The 22,865-nt window shown below is 36.6% G+C and overlaps 3 protein-coding genes across 4 annotated transcripts in view; 2 read left to right on the top strand and 1 right to left on the bottom strand.

The window, feature by feature from the left end:
• The first annotated feature begins 67 nt into the window (after positions 1-67).
• Positions 68-4,841, top strand: mul1a (mitochondrial E3 ubiquitin protein ligase 1a). 2 transcript variants are annotated; one of them, XM_019080706.2, is made up of 5 exons: positions 68-210; positions 962-1,118; positions 1,298-1,385; positions 1,488-1,608; positions 2,213-4,841. In XM_019080706.2, exons 2-5 carry the CDS (start codon positions 1,002-1,004, stop codon positions 2,928-2,930), a joined length of 1,044 nt encoding a protein of 347 aa, XP_018936251.1. In that variant the 5' UTR covers positions 68-210; positions 962-1,001; the 3' UTR covers positions 2,931-4,841. The 2 variants fall into 2 exon arrangements, with proteins under 2 accessions (XP_018936251.1, XP_018936252.1); XM_019080707.2 differs by having other exon boundaries at positions 76-210; positions 965-1,118.
• A 5,205-nt stretch (positions 4,842-10,046) lies between these two features.
• On the top strand, positions 10,047-12,716 carry LOC109063678 (calcium/calmodulin-dependent protein kinase II inhibitor 2-like). The gene is made up of 2 exons (XM_019080716.2): positions 10,047-10,524; positions 11,109-12,716. The coding sequence occupies exons 1-2, from the start codon at positions 10,356-10,358 to the stop codon at positions 11,177-11,179; spliced, it is 240 nt and encodes a 79-aa protein (XP_018936261.1). The 5' UTR covers positions 10,047-10,355; the 3' UTR covers positions 11,180-12,716.
• A 6,116-nt stretch (positions 12,717-18,832) lies between these two features.
• Positions 18,833-22,865, bottom strand: part of LOC122149281 (EEF1A lysine methyltransferase 4-like) — a 52,997-nt gene continuing 48,964 nt past the window's right edge. The window contains 1 exon segment of the mRNA XM_042778824.1: positions 18,833-19,890. Within this exon segment, the coding sequence (XP_042634758.1) occupies positions 19,603-19,890 (288 nt within the window). The 3' untranslated portion in view covers positions 18,833-19,602.

Raw genomic sequence — 22,865 nt, 5'->3', positions numbered from 1 at the left:
GAATCCAAAAAAACGACTGATTACTCTTTGGCTAACTGCTAGCTTGTCAGACTGTCTTAAAATAGAGGCTAACCCGTCCCCCGCCCCAAATTCACGGTCAGGCGAAATTCATAGCTTCCTATAAGAGGTCCTCGCGCATTAACGTGCCACGTGACCTAAACAACTTCGCCGTTTTCGGAAATGAATTCAGGAGGATCGTGAGTGTAAAAGGTGATTTCTGCTTCTTATTCACGCTATATTCATTTCTGTTGTTTCAGACAGAACTTTAATGTGTATATATGAGCATACATATGTAACCGTGGTCAAAGTATTAGGTTAAAGTCTTTAAAGGTCATTTATGGGTCACATTATTTTGACAGCCCACAGATGATTTGCCTTGTCTGCTGAACTGTGGTTATTCTTATGTATATTTCATTGCAGTGGTGTTGGTAGTGTTATTATGTCGGTTTCTCTTAAATAGACAATCAAAACAAAATCGAAATGTTCAATTCCAGTGTAAAACAAAGACTTTGTCATCTCTCTCTCTCTGTCTTTCATTTTTGCTTCTGTCTGTATTCAGCTAGAAAATCTTCTTGTCTGTTGGTTTGAGATTCTTGCTGACCTGGATAACTTTTAAACTATAACCTTAAAGCTTTTAATTCTTTTTTTTTTTTTTAACCAGGCTCTCGAGCCAACATCTAAGTTTGTTTATGACACATCTAGTTGTTAATGTCACAAACTTTAATGTCAGCTGAACTCTATATGACATCAGTTATTTAAATTGGACATTTTTTGAACTATTTAAAAAAAAAAAAAAAACAGAAGAAGAAACTAACCCGTGTTAATGTAATTAAAAGCATCTGCTAAATGAACAGCAGTAGTAAAAATGAATGAAAATCAATGCTGAATCAAATCACCATAGGTTTCTCTTGATTCCTCTTGAATCTTGCACCTGTTCATTTTGATTTCATTCTGTGTTCAGTAGTCTAGAGAAGAGGAAGAGGACGAGGGTGAGGTGGAAGATGGAGGATTTCCCCATCCGGACACTGGAGATGGTGTGTTTGGGTTCAAGTGTGGCTCTCTCTGGTCTGTTTTATTACATCTACAGGAAGAAATGCAAAACTGTGGACAAGCTTAATGTGAGTAACTTTGCAAAAATGACAATTTAGACACTATATATGCATTTATATAAATATAACTTGGGTACATGGAGATTATTAGTGCTTGGAATTTGTTCTTTGGATTTAAAGTGTACACCTGAAGCAATGAAAGAGTAGGAGAAATTTCTAAAAACAAACAAATTTGTTTTTGATGTTAGGAAGCTCCAGTTTTGCCGCTGGATGAAAAGTTAGTAGATCTTTTGAATGCCACGCCAGGGAAATGTCTGCAGTATGTGGTCATCGAGGGTAACATTCACTTTCCATTATAGTGTCTCAGCTGATCTGTAGAACATAACTCAATCTCTCTTTCACTTTCCACTGACTTGTTCCCACTTTCTCTCTCTGTAGGTACAGTGCAGCCCATTGGGGAACCGTTAAGGAGTCAGTTTCAGGAAGGCACTGTTGGTGTCATCCAGAAACTGGTCCTCCGAGAACACAAACTTGTGTGGAACAGTTTAGCACGCACTTGGTAAGTCCTGGTCCCTTACTAATGTAAATATACATTACCGTTCAAAAGGTTGGAGACAGTAAGATTTTATCTTCTTTTAGAAGGAAATGAATACATTTATTCAGCAAGGATGCATTAAATTATTCAAAAGTGACAGTAAAGACATTTGTAATGTTACAAAAGATTTCTGTTTCAAATAAATGCTGCTCTCTTGAACTTTCTATTCATTAAAGAATCCTGAAAAAACGTGTCACTGTTTGTACAAAAATATTAATCAGCATAACTGTTTTCAACATTAATAATAATCATTAAATCAGCATATTAGAATGATTTCTGAAGGATCATGTGACACTGAAGACGAGTAATGAACGCTGAAAATTTAGCGTTGTATCACAGGAATAAATTACGTTTTAAAATACATTAACATAGAAAGCAGTTATTTTAGATTGTGATACTATTTCACAATATTTATATTTTACTGTATTTTGGATAAATAAATGCAGCCTTTGTGAGCATAAGTCACTTTTTAAAAAAAAATATATATATAAAACTCCAAACAGTATTGTATATGTGTCAGTCTAACATGGCATTTCTAAAACACATGATTCTCTTTCACATCTTTCAGGACAGATAGCGAGCGTGTGCTTCACCAGCGTGTGAATGCTGTGCCCTTTAACCTGCTGGGTGTAAACAAGGCGTTTGTGCGTGTGCTCTGTCCCCTGGAGGCCACGGGTCCCAATATGGACATCATCCATGAGAAGTTCCACCAGGCCAGTTATGGATTCACGGACCTGATTGGTCAGTACCTGAGTGGAGAGAAGCCCAAAGGTCAACTGGAAACAGAGGAGATGCTGAAAGTGGGTGCCTCTTTGACCGCAGTGGGCGAGCTCATCCTGGACACGGACCGCCTCCCAAAAATCCGCCCACCCACCAATGGCTCGGAGTACTTCCTGAGCACAGATGACTTTGAAACCCTGCGGCTGGAGCAGGAAGGGCAGGCAGAGGTGTGGAGGGTGCTGGCATGCATTTGCGCATTGGCAGGTGTGGCAGTGCTGATGTGGGCGGGACGCAGGTACTACCGCCAATTGAAGCTGCGATGGGAGCAGGAGAACATGAGGAGGGAGTTTGAACTGATGGGTGCAGGGGAGCGAGGAGAAGAAGAGAACGGCATGGAGGTATCGGAGAACGCGTGCGTGATATGCCTGAGTAACCCACGAGGCTGCGTGCTGCTGGACTGCGGACACGTGTGCTGCTGTTTCCGCTGCTATCAGGCCTTGCCACAACCCATCTGTCCCATCTGCAGACAGAACATCAAACGAGTCGTGCCTTTGTACCAAGCCTGAGAGACTGAAAAGAATCCATTGGTTTCTCTTAAAAAAGGCTTTCAGCACGTTTCAACTACTAAACATGGTTTAATCTCATACACATGACCACTTGTGCTGGATTTACATGATGTACTTGTCGAAACAGCCTTAAGCTTTAAAACAATGTTATACTGTGAACAGGACACCTGCGATAGAAGCAACACAGAGATTACTGATAGACACTTTAGTTTCACCATTTTAGTTTTAACATATTCTTATGGAAGCTTATTTCCACCACAGTATAAAAAAACAATATCAATAAAAAAAATAAGTAATTGTGACTTTTTATCTCACAATTCTGACTCAGAATGTAATCTGTTTTTCTTATAACTTTTTTCCTCGCGGTTGCAAGTTCATATCTAACAATTCAGACTTTTCTTCTCAGAATTGTAAATCTTCTCGCAATCAAATCAACAATATTTTTCTACTCAGATTAGGGCTATCAGGTGAAGAAATTTCTGACTGTACAAGAGGACTGTGTTATTGACATTGCAGCAGTGACAGGGACAGGGACTTGTCTCTGCGCTCGTTTCACACAGGCTGCCAGTCGGTGCAGTTGCATTATTACACCAGGAGGTGGCGGCAAGTGACTGTCTTTTCGAGTGAGTCAACTAATAGCCTACATTTAAAAATGCTCCGTTCATGAATGAAATATGGTGTTGAAATTAATTTAACATTGAGTGCCACTTCAGTGTACCTGCGTAGTGCTGAAAACTGCTGTTTTATTCATCAAGAACAATGCAGTTGAATCAATGCACTGAACAGCACTGACACAGTCATGGGAAATCTTGTAAAACGCTGAATGGATGCTATGAAAAAGATATCGCTTTCATCTTCTGGGTGAACTGTTTCTTTTTTTCACAAATATATATATAACATGACCTGAAGAAGGACAGATGCAGGTAATAGTGCATGCTCCAATGATCTCTCTTTCTGCCTAATTAGTGCAAATCTATGGAACCTATGTAACGGTACAAATCACAATGGTACACACGACGTAAAAAGTATGTAAAAAATATTACTCACTTCACTCTTATGATTATTAACAAATTGAACATTCAATACATGAGGATTAAGTGTAAAACAAGAAGGGCATAGCCTCATGAAAATAAAGTGAACATCGCATTTGTTGCGGTTACTTCCCACCAATCAGCGGCTGGCTGGACAATAGCGCGATATTACAATATTGCGGTTATCAGGACAGCAAATTTATATCTCATAATTGCGAGTTTAAACTCACAACAAGACTTTATAGTCTTTTTAGAACTGCTAGTTTATATCTCAGAATAGCAAGTTATAAACATGCTAGAAAAAAAGTCTGAATTGTGAGATATAGGCCTAAACTCAGAATTGTAAGAAAAAAATGAGAATGAATGAATTGAATGAATTGTGAGATTGAAAGAATCGCATTACCTTTATTTTTTATTCATTGGTAGAATTCATTTTCCATATATTCCTGCTGGTCTGCTAGTTACAAGTGAAAAGTCAAGTTTCTCGGAGCTCTAATATGTCATTACTCAGTTTGGGATAAAATAGCATGAAGTCAGAGCAAAAATGTTTTGATATTTTATTGAATATCCTGATAAACAGATGTCTTTGTGTTTGACTCTGCGTATCTCATATTTGGCACTTATCAAATGGTTCAAAAGATTTTTATTTTATTTTTTTCATTCATTAAAAAGTATGGTTATGTACTGTATTGAATAACTGGTATAAATAAACCTCAAATAGAAAAGAAAAATGTTGTTAGTAAGCTTAGTGCCTTTATTTATGAATAAGATACTGCACTGGGTAGTTTGATTTGTTTGAGTTTTCAAGTCCAAATGTCACGTTTGTCATGTTAAATCTCTGGACTAATTTCTTTGGTCAATAAACACTGTTGTGTGCTAATCTTCTGTTCCAGCATTATTTGGAGTTTTCACGCACAGATTCTAAATTGCTACTATATTATACTACTATATTGCTGATTTATTAGTGCTTGTGTCATTGAAAGTCATAATTCTTTAGAGAAATATGTGTGTGTCTGCCATTAAGGAATCTTTCAAGTGTTTTTATGCAACAGCTGCTGTCATCCTGATACAAGTTAACTTCTGTAAATTACCCACAACAACCTTCCCCATTCCTTCTGACTTTTTTCTCTTAAATATAAGCAAATGAGATGCAGATGCATAAATATTTGAAGAAAAACTTTTTCGCCAAGGTCAAGCTGAACTTCTGTTGATGCTGCATTAACCAGTAATGCTTGTCATTTTACTTTAAACCACTAGAGAGCAAAGGAGGGCCAGACTCTGGAAAAGTGAAGGAAATATATTTGCATGAATCAGTGCATCTCTTGCACTAATGATTTTTTAATTAATTCACTTTAATTTTTTATTTTCATCCACTGCTTCTTGCCCTTCAACTTAAAAACTTAAGTTCAGTTGCTGCCTTAAATTTTAAGTATAATCAAATAGGCTGTACAAGTCATCTCAACTTAAATTATATTAAACTGACTTGTATGACTACTATCTTGTATGAATAAAAAAAAAATACTTTTATATATAACATGGTATGGTATATTGCAGTGTTGTTATTGTTCACTAAAATCTTTTAAAACTTTTTGGTTATTTAAAATAAATGTAGATTAAAAATATAAATAAAAATGCACATAACAAAACTACTTTAACTTAAAATACAATTAAAATGAAAACAAAGTATTAAAATCAAAATTTCAAGGAATGTCTTATATATGTATACCATATGATATCACGGATATTTTATGGAAATATCATGGTATGTGAAGTGTCAATAATGGTGTATATGAAATACCATCCAATAATAATTTATATGCAGTATTGGATGGTATTTTATATACACCATTATTAACACTTCACATACCATGATATTTCCAGGGCACTACAAAGATAGCATATAGTAGTGTTCAAAAAACACTTTAATGCTTCTTTTTTGTAAGTGAAATCTGTCATGATGTGGAAACTACATTAAATAAAATTATTGACATGATAAGAACAACAACAGCACAAACATAAAGACATGTGCTGCTATGTATGTGACAGGAGCAAAAAAGGTCAGAGAGAATTTCACATTAAGTAAAAAAAAACAACATGCTGGCGTTTCCCAAGCCACATACTCCTTATGCATCTCAGCGTGCAGCTGTTTGTAACGTGCCCATGGCCTGTGCCTCATCTGCGTACGCTCTCATCTCAGAGACCATCAACCTGCTCCTGTGCTGCAGGCTTAAACAGGCTGTCAGTATTGTGTTCCTGCTTTAGTGTTTTTTGATTTAATGCTTCAGAGGAAAGAATGTGTGGGTGTGTGTGAATATACAGTGAACTGGCCAACAAATGTTCATAGACACTCATCAGTGGGTGCCAATTACACTGCCATCCTGAACTTCTGCACAGGAGCCAACATCTCACATTTGACCCAGCAGAGCCGAAGTGGCAAAGAAGAAGGTGCTGTTGTTCTCACTTAGCTTTACAGGTGTTTCTTTAACTACAGGCACTGTTATGTTCGAGGGATTTTAAGCTTTTTTTCAAAGAGTCACAAGAGTTTCCTTGGAAACCTTTTTCAACAAATATTTGATGATTTTTATTTTATTTTAAGTCAAACAAAATATAACATTTAATTTCATACATTTCATTTATAGCTATGCTAAATATGCCAAATTATATCTGGTAATTTTTTTATAATATTTTCAAACTTTAGGCATACATTTGCAAATTGCAGCTTAATTGTAAATGATGGACTTTCTTTACTCATCACTCATCTTATTTTAGGCGTGTTAGTTGCAAAATTATTTATTGTGGTGGAAATGACAAATGAAAAATGAATAATTTTTGCTAACCAGATGCTTGCTGACCTTTCAAGTGAAAAGAAGGCACACATATCTCACATATAAACTGCATCTGCACATTTCATCGCCCTCCCCTGAAAACTATGCAATTTCTGTTCTCATTTTTTCATTTTACTCAGGTTTTTGTGATCTTGTGTTTTTTCTAATGCTGGATAGAGAGTGAGTCAGCAATTACAGCACATGAGTCAGCAGAGGCCAGTGTGACCGCAAACACTCTCCCAGAGGACACTTTCACACACGGCAAACTTCTGTGACAGAACACAAGACCTGAGAGAGGGCAACAAGGATGCTAGACTGAAAAACAAAGAGACAGAGCGAGAGAAAGAAAGAAAGAAAGAAAGAAAGAAAGAAAGAAAGAAAGAAAGAAAGAAAGAAAGAAAGAAAGAAAGAAAGAAAGAAAGAAAGTGATAGATTTTTCTTCTCATTAATTTAAGCCTGGTCTGATTATTTCACTAAAATACATTGCTGTAGTGACAAGAAGAAAATTATTAAACTGGAAATTAACTGTTGGCTAAAACAATGGCTCTGATCAAAGAAAAGGTTAAATTTTGTTTCAGTCCCGAACATTTGTCCAACATTCTGGATTTTTTGCAAAACCCATTTTTTTCGCCTGATCAGAGCCAAACCAGTGCAGAAAGATTCTCTGGAAAGTGAATATCAATTGTATTTTCAACTCACGTTCACGAAAGGATGCCAAAACATTCAAATGGAATGGGGCCACTTTTACAAAAAGATTTTTTAAGAGAATGAGAAATTTTCACCAAACTTGGTACACATGGGCTAAATCTGAGGTCACAATAAAAAATCACATAGTTTGTAACAGAGGAAAAAATATGGCTATAACTGTTTGTCACAAACTCAAATGTCTTATATGAATCGCTGAAAAGCTTGAGTTCAGTAAAGCTCCACAGTGAAGCTCTGGTGTTTTCCATAAATCCCTAAAAATGGTTTATTTCAGAGCCCAGACCACTGTGGTTTTCTAATGACCTGTCAGTATGGATTGGCCTACTGTCATTCATTCATTTACTCGAGCAGTCAAGTGGCACAGACTATGAAAATCCTTTTGCTCTGGAGGACAGTGAAGATATGAAAATGAGCTTTGAGAACTGCAGTCTTCTGAGGATTGTTGCCATACCAGCAATCTAATGCTTGAGTTGATTCACATAAAAAAGCCTATGCTCACTGCTCACTAGTTGTAATGCTGCAGGGGATACAGTAGGTTAGAGCTTTATTTTATATGGTTTGCACTCGTATTTAAAGAGTAAAATATGCATACATAATCCAAAAATCATTGAAAGATCAGTTTAGAGCTCTTTTGTGAGCTCTATCCAAGGTGCTGAAGTAGCTATGTCTCTTACTATAGAAAGAGAGAGAGATAATATTCAAGCCAGCCAGGTGCATCATTACCGTAAACCTCTACTTAGCTTCATTCAAACATAATTAATTCAAAAGAAGGATCGGAAAGACAACAGGTGGCTCCACGGTGACGAACAGCTTCCGGCATCTGGAGACCGAGGACAGACGACGCTGAACGTGACGCACGCTTATGACGCCTGTACAGCAGCACTGGCGTGTTACGGTGACATTTCCCCGGTACACCGGTGAGTGAATCACAACAACTGATAGTTACAAAGCCTTTTCCACATTCTTCTTAACCTCCACTTAGCGGGAACCGGAAGACAATGGTCATTACAATTTCCAACATAACAAAATTAAGTTAATTCAAGTTACACTTTGCAGCCATGGTGCGCAAAACGAAGACAAAACTATGTTAGGTATAAACTGCTTTGGGTGGGTTATTTATTAATGTGACCAACTAGTAGACAATTAACACGTTGAAAATCATACTTTTAAACATTTATGGAATAAAATGTAGATATGCTACTTATTAACTTATTTGTCTCACCAAAGCTAAATGTCCGTTCACTCCGAGACTGATAATAGCGTCCTAACCAGCGGACAATAACGCTGTGTTTATTACAAGCTTTATCATAGCTGTGGTGTGGACTTCCCTGTTCTCTTAGAATTAGAATGACTATTAAAACTTTATAGTTATAGTTATCGTCTTTCGTGTGAACGGTCCTTAATTTCACAGTAGTTTATATGCTAAATGGACACTCAAACAATAGGCTATTTTCACACTTTTTGCATCTGCTGAAAAAATACCCTTTGTATTTATTTTGTGATGTTCTTCACTGACATGGTTGTTATACGGTTGCAAAGCCTTTATCTGGGGCAAAATTATTTATTATGGTGGAAATTAAATCTTTAAATCATTTTCACAAAATTAGCCTTATATTGAAATTATTAATGTTTGATTAAATTTTTGTTTTAATATGAATAAAAAATAGCTACAAAAATAAATAAGAAACATTCACTAGCTTTAATGTGACCTTTAACAAAAAATATATACATATATTTTAGAGAGAAAAAACTTTTTTAATAAATAATTATATTTTGAAAAACTTAAAGGCGAGTAGGCTAAATGAAAGAATTTGAATTTTGAGTGAATTAGCCTATCAATTTAAATGCATGTTAAACGCAGGATGTTAGGGCAGATAAATATACTATATATTATATATATATATATATATATATATATATATATATATATATATATATATATATATATATATATATATCCAAAATATTATATATCAATAAAAATCAACCTCCAGGACCAAAAAAAAAAAAAAAAAAAAAAGGCCAAAGTTCAGCAAATGACAGAATTTACATTTTAAGTGAATCTAAATGCATGTTAAAAGACTATAGACGTTATGGCAGATAAAAATAAAATCTACAAAATATTATATTTAAATAAAAATTAACCTCAGGACAAAAAAAGTGCCCAAATCTGAACAAATATCCACATAGCTATGCAGCAAATGTAACGGCACAATGCAGGTTGCAGTACAGAGTTGTTGAGATTCAGGTGAGCTCCATAAACCAGGTAGTTATATTTTGCTATCTTTTATCTTTCTCTTTTAGCTTCCAAACCACAGGCTTTCCAAAGACCCCTGCGCACACCGTGCATCACATATAATATATGTACTATATGTAATACATATATACTGCAGAGCGCCGGTCAGTGTTTCTTCTCGCCGTTTTCAGCTTTCGCCTGATGGGGCCACCCTTGCACCTCTTGGAGTCCCCATCTTTTTTTTTTCTCTCTAGCTCTCTCTCTCTCCTAAACGCACACGCCCGGATGGATGACTTCACTGTTCCGCCCGGGTTTCCTTTATGATCGCGGGTTCTCCCGTATCTTACAGCAGACTAACCCGACCGCTGATGTAGTCGTACACTCAGCCGCGCACTCTCTCTCTCGCTCGCGCTCGCTCTCTCATTCTGCACCGAGCACTCCAATCCATTTGGAAGTTGGCGGTGCGAGGGGTCTGACATTTACGCGCGGGGATATCTACGCAAAAACAACAACAACAAAAAACATAAGTGCACTTGTTTTGCGGGGATAGTTGCCACATCCACCGTAGCTGCCTATTTATATCAGTTCATTAGCGCCTTCTGAGTCGCGAGCCCGTCCTTCAACAGTCATGTCCGAGGTTCTGCCGTACGGAGAGGGGAAAATGAGCGGATACGGAGCGGACAACGATGTCAGTCAGATGTCCTTCAGCTGCGGGCTGCAGGACACCAACTCGTTCTTCGGAGCGTCGCAGGCGAAAAGACCTCCAAAACTTGGACAGATCGGCAGAGCTAAGAGAGGTGAGAATGTTTTCCTGATTCAAGATAACTTACTGAAGTTAAAGGAATAGAGACTATAGTTTTCACTCACCTTTTCTTCTGTGCACCACACAAGGAGATTTATGGAGAATGACAGCCTCGGTCACCGTTCACTTTCATTGCACGAAAAAATAAAAATAAAAAAGCAATAAAAGTGATGGTGACCGAGCCTGTCAGTTCATAACATTTCATAAAAGAAAGCCATATGGTTTTGGAAATAGGCCTACGTAAAGACGAGTAAAAGTCGGAATTTTAATTTTCAAGTGATTTATCCATTTAAATGCAATTTTAACGATTGGAGAATATTTTGACCTTATGACAGTTTGACATTTGTAAAAATTTCCTCGGTCACCGGTCTTCCTCAATATGTCAATAATAGGCTATTTCATCCAACCCGACTGAGGAATGGCCTTGATGGTGATATTGTTACGCATTTAATGTGCATTTTGATCATTTGAATGCGTTTGTGGTGTGTTGCGTATTGTTGCGCAGTTTCAAAGCGCACAGACCACACATGGTAGATTGCCGAAGTCTTGACCTCAGCTGTCTTGTCTTCTTCTTTCCAGTGGTCATCGAGGACGACCGAATAGATGAGGTGCTAAAAGGCATGACCGACAAATCATCACCGGGCGTGTAAACCCGCGCGATGCCTGGCAGACATTTCAATTTTTATCACCGATTCGAAGCACTTGTCGGTTGTGCATGTGAAGAAGATTGCAAAGAGATGGAGAGACGGTGGCACGACGCTCGAACCACGAGGAGACTAAACTAAAAAGGGGAAAAGGAGAATTAAAGAAGGGAGAGACGGAATTTCCTTTGGGGTTTGCTGGCAATTCTCCAATATAAACGACAACCCGAATGGAAGCTTTGAGGAAGATGTCGGAGATGTTGAGGCTGTGGCTCTGTGAATAAGGATGGATTGATTTGCCATTATTATTCCACGACCATCATCTTCCAAATGCGCAGTAAACAAAACAAAGTTCAACCGAAGACTGAACCGCATCTTACGCTGTTACTATAGATGTACAGTATCTTAGCTCGAAGACCTACCCCTTAACACACAAACACACACACGCACACATGGATCTGCCTTGAGCGTCGACTTCAATCCGACTGCTGCTTTTAGAGACATTTTAGATTTAACACACACAAAGACATTAAGCTCCCATAATGATAAATGAACTATATATACGGATGGTGCAATGTGAATATTTTCTCTCGCTATTTTGCGTCATATTTTTTTTCAGAGATTATCATACACATGCCCACAGGTGTTGAAGCGTGTAGTCTTTAAAGCGTCGTTTGGTGATCTATTGTTTTGCTCTTCACTGCAGCTGATTTGCGCACCTGCGCCACGGATTCACATCATCAGTACAAGCACAGAGGAACATTGTGCATTACCAACTCTTGTAATTAACCCAACATGAATGCATCTCGATTTCTTCCAAGCCTAAGTTTTTGATTTTTTTTTTTCATCAGCTCCTCACATTTCTTTTGTCGTGTCCATCTCTTTGCATGAACTTTCACTCTGGTGCCAACAGAGGTGCCACCATGAATCTTACCCTGGCACGCTTCTTTTTAAAAAAAGTCATATTTGTATTTTTATATCTAAATATTTGTTATTTAAAATGATATTCTAGTATGTCGTCTTAAAGATTCATCAACAATGATGTTTATATTTCAGAGAAAAATCTTTAGATGGGGACAACAGTTTAATTCAGTTGGGTTGGAATGTTTTTTTTTTTAAAAAAACCTTGATGAATGAATGCTTCTCTGGTTTTTTGAACACACACATCCATGTTCAACTACTGTTATGGAAATCGTAAACTGTGACTTGAGCATTGTTAATGAATTTGTTAGAAAAATGGCGATATTAGAAATGTACTGCACTTTTTACGAATATCTTAAGATAACTTGTTATTTGACAGGTTTTTGGACATTACGTTTCTTCTGTTGATTTTGTTTGAATTTTTTTGCTTTGTTTTGTACCATTATTCTAAAGAAACTGACTATGGTTTGTTGTGCATGAAACCTTAATACTTTTCAATAACGGAACATCGTTTTATTAAGCAAAAAAGCAACAAAAATGTCATGACATTCTAAGAATGAATCATTGCATATTATAATACCATTTTCACTGTATTTGGTGAACTAATAAATGGTGGAAGAACATATAGATGTGCATTTCTGTTGTCATTTGACTGCATAACAAAGAAGTCAACAAGTCTGATGCAAATATTGATTTTGAGGTCATCACAACACACCCACAGCCTGCTGGTGAACCCATCTGCATTTAGAGACAGGCCTACTAATAAACAAGGCAAAAATACTATCCATCAAATGATGAAACAAGTATGGTCACATTTAAAAATATCCCCAGCGGTTTAAAATGCTAGATCAAGCTGTTTTTGTCTAATGAAATATTAATGTTTCCATATAATTCATGTCAGAATGGTTGCATCTTATCACACTAAGCTCACAATCATGACAGGGAGATTTGAGCTGTGCTTCTACATTTACTTGAAGATCTTCTGCACATCAATATAAAATAGAGATTGGAAGATGAAATTTAGGTCTTGAAATAATTTGACTGTTTTCTTGAAAGGGATAGTACATCCCAAAATTAAAAGTCAATTCATCTTTATTTCTGTAGTCCTTTTACAATTAGGATTGTTAAAGCAGATCCACAAAGACAAGCAGGAAAATAGCAGAATCGATTATGGAAACTTGACTATGGAGATTCAGACTGTGCCATAAAGCAGCTCTTAAAGACAACAGTTTCATGATTTAGCTCAAGAGAATTCAAGATCAAGTTCATCAATTTGAGTTCAATTCCACTATAAGCAGTTCTACAAAAGTCAGCAGTATCATTATTCATTTCGACTCAGTTCAGTATTGAATCAATTCAGCTCAACAATAGGGTCAATATTGTAAGATGTGACTCAGAAAATTCAGCCACCATTGAATCACCTTCATGTTGTGCCAAACCTGTATGACTTTCTTCTGTGAAACACAATAAAAGTGTTTTTTGTTTGGTTCATACAATGAAAGTTATTTGGGTCCAATTTTGTTTGGACCCCAGCAATCTTCAAAATATCTTCTTTTTATGTTCTGCATAAGAAAGAAGGTCATACCTTTAATCTATGATGATGTGGCACCTTAAAAACATGACCAGGAGAAAAATAACAGTGATAGTGGTATTTTTATTTTTGGCAAGGCTGGTCATTTAAGCTGATTGATGCTTCCACACAGCTTGGACAGAGCAACACAGGCTAATTCCTGTTTACACCAATGCTGTAAAAGACAAAAAAAAAGTGGATTTTTTGTACACAAAATGAAAGTCAAAACAGCTTTGTGTCCAAAGTTGTTTGGAACCGCAACATTCTTCAAAATATCTTGTTTCTTTTCATGTTTTGCAAAAGAAAGTAGGTAACACAGGTTTGGAATGACATGAGGGTGAGTAAATGATGGCAGACTGTTCAGACCACATAAAAAAAAAATCACAATGTTAGTGGTCATTTCAGACTGTTTTCTGTGGCAAAGTTGTTCATTTATGTTGAATATTGCTTTCACACAGCTTGTATGATGTCACATCCTGTTTCCTGTTTACAGTGAACACTGAACCATCTGATGCAGTTAGATTTCACAACAATATTGACCCTCATATCATTTCAAACCTGTATCAGTTTCTTTCTTATGTGCCACACAAAAGAAGATAGTTTATATATTTATTTTTGATTTATTTATTTATTTTTTGATCATGAAGAAAGTCAGTTGGGTCCAATGTAGTTTGAACTCCAACATTCTTCCAAATATATTCTTCTCTTCAGGTTTGGACTGAAATGATGGTGAGTAAACGAGAGCAGAAGGTTAATTTTGAAGTGAACTTTCCCTTTAATAGAAGATGTGACACCTTAAAATCATGCTGGCCAGACCAAGTAAAAACACACTCAGAATGTTAGTTGTGATTTCAGATTCTTTTTCGAATAAAGGTTGTTCATTTAATCTGAATATTGTTTCTACACAGCTTGGATAAAGCCATATGCTGCTTTCTGTTTACACCGAACATTTTACAGCAATATTGATGTTTTTCTTCACACACAGTCAGACACACACCTCCGATACAATGTGTGCATTTCAACCGAAAGAGAATCAATGGCTTTTATCCGTGATCTGTGCCGTCATGTGCCCATGAGTGGCCTTTGGGTCAGCTGTCCGATGTGTGCAATGAGGCTCAGGATCCATCTGGAAATCTCCAATCCTGATAACGTCCATAACTCCAGTTGACCCAAGCTCAAGTTTGGCCACTAAAATTCCCAAATGATTTTCAGATGATCAATCGCAGTTTAACCTCAGCGTTTACCACAGACTCCCATCATCTGTGCATGTTTATTCTCAAGGCTCAACGAGGTCCTCACACAGCAGAAAGTCCATCAGACAGTCACTCAAGCGCAGTCAAGGACACTCAGCTTCACCATCTCAGTCTATTAATACACCTTCATGGCTGTTGCAGTGTTCCTGTATGGCCCCAATGCCCAGGGGAATCCTTACCGCTTCACACAGGCTGCTCAGAGCTGGAGATTACTGATACACTATCTGAACAGACAGGCGGCCCGCGGCAGCTCTGGAGTGACTGAGCGACACTGTGGCCTGACCCAATATGGAAAGCCCAGCTCTCAGCAAACAATGACAGCGTGATAAAGGAAGAAAGAGGGAGAGATGACATTCTAAGATTCTAAAATAATGAGCTCTCTGCCGGAAAAAATGAAAAGCGAAAAAGTGACAAAGACACTTTATTTAAATGCATTGTCCTTCATTCATCCCAGCTTGTGGCTCTTGGTTGGTGTTACTGATCTCCCTCATTAGAGATAATATATATATATATATATATATATATATAATTATAATAATTTTTTTCCAAAAAGTTTTTAAATGTGTGTAAAATTATATATATATATATATATATATATATTTTTTTTTTTTTTTTTTTTTTTTTTTTTTGCAGTAGTCATTTAAAGCCACTGTGAGTCAAAGCATAAGTGTTTGAACTGGCTCGTACAAAATATGCACAGATTCATATTCAGCCACACAGAAATTGATTTCACTGTCATACAGCAAAACCAAATACTCATACTTTGGACATTTTCTACTTTTAAAAGGCATTGTAGAGAGACAACTGGAATTGATGAGCAAAAGATGATCGAATGGCATCTGGAAATGTTGCAAACCAGATTCTGGATATACATCCTGGTTGGTTGTAGTACAACATTCGTGTCAACCAATCATGTTTTAGTATTGGGTTTAGGGATTGGTTTGGGACTTCACATTCTTATGATCATCCTAAAATTTCACTTTGAGTTTAGGACTAGCTCATGGAATAGGCATAAGAATGATATTTCAGAATCTGCAGCTCATAAAATAACTTTATATGTTGTGCCACTATGCAATTAAAGAGAAACCTGTGAACATACCAGGAATTACCTGAAATCCCCACTATCTTGAATATACAGCAATTGAATTTAAATTGAATTGGCCACATCACAGGAAGCTGAATTGGAAATGACAGAAAGAGAAATGTATTGGATTAAAATTACAACACAGATAATGCATTGCTGGAGTTTTAGGTTGGCATTCACAACACAAGCAAACTACAGATTCATCCAAAACCAATCCATACATCCAAAATCAATTCATCCATCCATTCAAAACCAGACCCAGAACAACATGTGCAAACCAAAAACACATTAAAAGTAAACAAGTTGACTTAAACAAAAAAATAAAAAATAAAAAAAAATAAAAAAACTACCAATATTCAGTTACAGACTAATATATCATATTTACCATATTTAAAAATGGCACTATTTGAAAATATTTATAATATGCATCATCAGAGACTTTTATCCATGCTGTAGTTCACCCTTATGTCAGTGCCAAAATTAATTTTGAGAAAATAATGTAAAGTATAATAAAGTTGTAAATATTACATACTGCAAATTTGTAAACATTCATGTTGTGTTATCATTAAAGAGGTCCTATAATGGTCTTTTACAAGGTCTTGATTTTGTTTTGGGGATGTACTAGAACAGGCTCTCATACTAGATTGTTCGAAAAACACATTATTTTTCACATATTTTACATTACAACACCTCTCTGCTCAGTCTGGCATGAACGGCTGGAATAGTTCCTGTATCAAATGAAGGCCAGCCTTTTGAAATACGAAATGCGCTGTGATTGGTTAGCTGGGACAGTCTGTGTTGTGATTGGCAGGACTCTGCGCCTGCCCGGGAAATGTCATGCCGCTTACCATAGCCGCCTGCTAAGAGCTTCATTGTAAATATTGGTCTAAAGTTGAAAAAGTGAAAACGCATAATAGCACCCCTTTAAATCATACATATATATCAGCATTATATTGCTTACACAGCTCTCTAGAGATCGGCTTGGGCTACTTAAAAAAAAACACCTTGGTTTAAACCTACATTACAATTCAATTTAGATTTTTTTCAGCTCATAACATAACCCTGCACATAATGGAGAGATACTTCACAGAGGAAAAATAGAGTTAGGTAAACAGTTTTTATTAAAAGAATGAAATCAATCAGTAAGGTTTTGAAGTGCTGCCCTCTACATCAAAAATGTCCCTGCTATGAGCACTCATGACCAAACACACACACACACACACACACACACACACACACACCTCTGTCCGTAATGTAGCTTAGTGCAATGTTAACCCTAGTGTTGTCAGTGGAGCTGGCTGGCTGTGAGCAGGGGTTTGTGTGTCTGCCATCAATACCACGGCCTATGTTGTTGTTGTTGTTGCTGCTGCTGCTGGTTGATGATGTAATGGTGTGTCCTGACCCCTCCCCCTGCTGAACAACAGCAAGCATTTGTCCCTACAGAAACATGAGCTTTGATGAACAGGCAGATCTCAGTCTTTGATAAATGATATTGAAGGGTCAAATGATCATTTCTGATTCTTTTCTTGTGTGCACAGTGACTAATGAAAACAATCTGTTTGTACACTAGAGGCAGGGATGCACCACAGGGGTCAATATTTGGCAGGTTAACCTGGTCTGGCTAGCCTCGCTGGTAGATGTCGTAACTACACCATCTGTACCCAAAAAGCTAATTTCTCCACTCACAACCATTCAAAATGAGCTCTGAGCAAAATTCAACATTAAAGAACAGGTTCCCTTTGAATTTAATTCCCTTTCAGTTAATTTAACCTATCTATCTATCTATCTATCTATCTATCTATCTATCTATCTATCTATCTATCTATCTATCTATCTATCTATCTATCTATCTATCTATCTGTCTATCTATCTCACATCAATCTAATCTATCTATCTATCCATCCATGCATCCACCTGTTACTTTCAAACAAGGTATAATTGTTGTCAATATAACAACAACTGTCCATGACATGCAGAATTAAATTTGCTGAGTACCATACAAGGACTGTTCCAGTTCTTCTTCAAGACAAGACACCAGCTCAGAAAATATCTCACAAGTTCACTTCAGAAATTACTCAGTCAATTACTCAAAAGTGCATTATTGAATATCATGGTTTTAAAGGTCAGTATAAAGTATAGCTTGCATGTGGGTTTGCACTGCGAGGGGGTAAACGACACATAACCGGCCATTAGACTAATCAAGGTCTCCTGTTCTCTGCAGCAGCTTTATGGTGTTTAGGCAGCACTGGGTTCCTGAAGAACTGTTACACAGCATGTCGTGAGGATACGATCACAGAATAAATCTACACCTGATATGTGTGGCTCACCTGACACCAGCGTCCATCTGATGCCATCCCTGCCCCGACGTCATTGCTTAGTGCTTCAGTGAAGGGGAAAGACCTGTGATACATCATCAGCTTTCACAGATAACATATTCAATCTGGACACATTCAACTCTGATCTAAACATTCATGAAACTACTGATATATGAATCACTACTAATGTACATTGGTACACTTTTGCATTCTAAAAAGAACTCATAACACCTTGGCAACCATCCACAACATAGTGTGGGTTTAAATGGGTTTTGGTCTCTCCTGGTCCAAGAATAACTTTCCTCTATTTACTATAAAAATCCCAGTGTAACATTTCAATCAATGTTCACACTGGCACACAGGAAGCTGATCAGAAATTCAGGCACCTTCCTCAAGTCTTAAAAATAGACGGTAATTACATTCCAGAGCTAAATTAAAAATAAATGATTTCTGGTTTATTAATGGCCTCCTCCGATTCACTGCAGCCATTCCTCATCCAAAAGAGTGCAGACACGTCTGTCATATTCTGGCACACAGCAGGGCTGTTTGTTTTCTGTCTGTCTGTTTATTTGTTTGAGAAGCATTTGTGACAGATTTGTCTCTGCACAAGTGTGCAGGTGTCAAGCACTCAACCTTGTCATACCAATCAAGACAACTGCACAGAGAAATAGGCCAGAGAGAGAGTGAAAGAGAGAGAGAAACTGCAGAACAGAGTACAAATTCACATCAAGAATCCTAAAAAAGCATAGTAAAATGTATTTTTTTTTTTTTAAATATAAAAGATACTAAAAGTCCAAGTATTGAACCAACTTTAAACCAGTATAGAGTGGCATAAAAGTCAAACATGCCATTTGAAAATATTACAGGATCTCAGAGGGGAAATTGCTGTGTTTTGTCTAATTTCAGAGGAATACTGTACTCAACATCACCAACCTCATGTTGTTCCAAACCTCTATGACTTACTTTCTTCCCTGGAACACATAAGTAGTGAATGGAAAAGTGAAAAGAGACGGGCCATGTCTAGCTCCAAAAACAACCAAAAATTTTTTTGTTCCACGAAAGAAATTAAATCAAATGAATTTGGAACAACCTGAGGGAGAGGAAATGATAATAATAATAATAATAATAATAATAATAATAATAATATTAATAACATAAAAAAAATTGAAGTGTAATTTTTGGGTGAAGTGTTCCTTTAAAGGATTGGAGCATAAGAAAAAACAAAACAATAAAAATGTCTGTACAACTTCTGTCAGCAGTCTTTTGATTGACAGATGCTGCACATGTCCCTATAATCCAATGTTATTCAGGAAGTCCTCAGAATCCACTTCCTGAAAGTTTACATCGGTGGGTGGAGCCTCAGCTTCCTTGAGCAGTCTCCTCTCCAATGCAGCGTCCTCTGGGCTAAGCTCCTCCCCTTTGGTGAGAACATACATGAAGTAGTGAAAGCTGCTGCCATAGTGATAGTGCTTGATAGACCAGTTGTACTCTGCTCGAGCGTAGAGTCTCTTACGAAAATGTGGCTGCGCAAATGTGACAGAGATGAAACGGCCACCAGGTTTCAAAACACGACTGACCTGTGGGGCAAAACAAAACATCTGATTATTATTATCATGATTATTATTATGAGTGCTACCTGCATTATCATCAGCATCATCTGATCATATCTAGAAGAATTAGTTCCAAATAAATATCAACATTTTCTATACTGTCCTTTTTGATCAATTTAATGCATCCTTGATAAATAAAATATTCATTTCTTAAAAGAAAAAAATCTTGCTGACCCCGAACTTTTGAACAATAGTTTATGTACAGTATACTTTATGTCCCCATGAGCATGTTTGAGTGTTTGTGTATGTAAGTGCGTGTGCATGAGTGTGAGTGCATCACATGTCCCAGCCACCCATTCTTCATCTGCCTGAAGAAATGAATAATTCACTCCTCAAGGTGTCAACATGACATCCGCCGAGAGTGTGAGAGAAGAGAGAACAGAAAGAGAAACTTCCACTGAGAACTTCAACAGAATGAGAAAGTCACACTTTCTTTCTCTCAGTTTGAAATAAACTATGTTTAATGTTATTCAGTTACCTGATCACAACTTAATCCTAGATTAATGTGCTCAAACTATTAGTTATGGTTCTTCCAAAAATTACAAAAAAGTATCATTAAAGCAGTCCATATGACCAAAACGTGGGTAAAGATTCACTTTAAATCTTCCTGCTGTGTCTTACTCAATTCAAATATGGCACATCAAGATCTGTTGCATCAGGTATGACGTCAACCAATCACATTTGGCTTCAAACCTTGCATAACACGTCACATATGAATTGAAAGCAAGCAAAGAGATTTGAAAACTATGGTAAAGAATCTTCTACAAATTAAAGCTCCAGTTTCTGTCTAGCACAAAATTATCCTATGAAAATAGTAGGACAATGTCACAGGTTCTGACCTCACAGGCAGCATTACTGTTGTCATTATAATAATTATCTCGCTCCACTTACTGTATAGGATAATGTCAGCATCACACACTTCCCACAATATGGGCCTTACAACAATTACACCTTACCTTCAGATCAAAACACTCTGTTTAATGGTGAACTGCTCACTAAATCATGTTTCCATCCAAAGCCATCATCACAGACACTCAAAAGCAGGCCATTTAAACCAATGACTATAAACGTCTTTGTCTACAGTGATCACTGAATTATTATTTACACACTGCTGTAAATGATCTGTTTTTTTTACTTCATATTCGTTTTATAGCCATCTGAAACAAGGGCCAAGAATACTGTGGTATACCTTGTAATTAATACCTTGATTTAAAATGAATACTGTTATTAATATTAGTTTTATAATCGAAGTTGCTTCTACAAACACCTGATGACAGCCATATAACACAACCTCTAAAACGTTTGAGGTCTGTCAGAATTTATTTTTTTGTATTGAAAAAAGGTCTCTTATGCCCACCAAGGCTGCATTTATTTTAAAATAACGTAAAAACACTTATACTGCAAAATATTATTACAATTTGCAATTTTAATATATTTTAAAATGGAATTCAAGCTGAATTTTCAGCATCATTACTCTTCAGTGTCACACGATCCTTCAGAAACCACTAATATGCTGATTTTGTACTATAACAAATGTTGAAAACTGTCTAATATTTGTTGTGCTGTCTAATATTTTTGTGGAAACCATGATACATTTTTCAAGATTTTTAGATGAATTCTTAGACAACAGATTCTTAGATGAACGTTCAAAAGATCATTTATTCTAAATAAAATTATTTTGTAACTTTATGACTTCATAGTCACTTTCGGTCAATTTAATGCATCCTTGCTAAATAAAAGTATTCATTAAAAAAAAAAAAAAAAAAAAAAAAAAAAAATCCTCCCAACCCCAAATTTTTGAACACTAGTGTAATATTACATTTGTCTTATAAAAAAAAAAAAAAAAAAAAAAAAAAAAAAACTGCATACAAACATGTTTCGATGCTAGTCATAATCTCCTTTTCTACAGCACAAGGGATAGTGGGAAATATTTAATCTTAAAAATCATGCACAAATCCATAATGAAACATTAAACATACCTGTATGATTTAGGCTGGACTAATCCTAGTCTTGCATACTAAATAGTGCAGATTATTTAGTGTGGATAGTATATGTATTAGGCTGAACCCCTTCTCTTGGTGCACTTTTTCAGGTGTTTTGTTTTGTCTTTAATTGGAAGAAGAACTGCTGACGGCTGAGGAAACTTGCAAAAAAAATAAAAATTGGCTGCAAATTGGCAGGGGATTTGTGTGTGTATATGTGCTTGTGATAAAGAGTTTGTTGGGTAAGGTTTTTTATTTTGAAAGACAAAAATATTTTATATGTGAGAAAGTCAGGTTGCCATGTTAAATGAAATAATCTTAAATTGTGTCACAAAGCATGGCTTTCTGCTTGCTAGTGAATTGTATATGTTGCATTATATCTGCTAAAAGAGAATTAGCCTATAACTTGTCATTACATACTATGGATATTGTTGGCTCTTTTTTTAAGAAGTGCATAAAAGCATCTGCTAAAAAAAACCCATTTACCTATAAAGCAACAAAACCACTTTTGATTCCATGGTTTTTTTAATATCCAAGATAGCCTACAGGCAGATACTGTCTATTATAAAGCATCATATTAAAATTTTTTCAACCTAACTTAATGTTTCACACACAGAAAATAATAATAAAAAAAACCCCACTAAATTTAAATCAGTGCTACTTAATTTGATCTAACCGTGCGCAGAGCCGGGCATGTGAGGTTGCATAAACGTGTAATTTTATGACCTAGAATATTCCTCCTGCTTGTTAGCAGCCAGAAAGTACTTTAACAAACTCCCAGCATCCTCCAGGGGCATTAGTAACAGCATGCTCTCGCCTTCATATCGTTGTCTGCTCTTTCTCTTCTCCGCCGTGAATGTCTCCTTCAAGGACCCTGAGCTCAAAGCCACCATCTGTCCAGCAGCGAAGGGCATGTGTGTGTGTATGTGTATGCAGGCAACCAACACAGAATTGTGGACA

This window comes from Cyprinus carpio, chromosome A2 (assembly GCF_018340385.1).
Source record: "Cyprinus carpio isolate SPL01 chromosome A2, ASM1834038v1, whole genome shotgun sequence".
NCBI classification, from domain to species: Eukaryota; Metazoa; Chordata; class Actinopteri; order Cypriniformes; family Cyprinidae; genus Cyprinus; species Cyprinus carpio.
The sequence above is the reverse complement of the archived record's forward strand: the minus strand, read 5'-3'. Positions and strand labels throughout refer to the sequence as shown.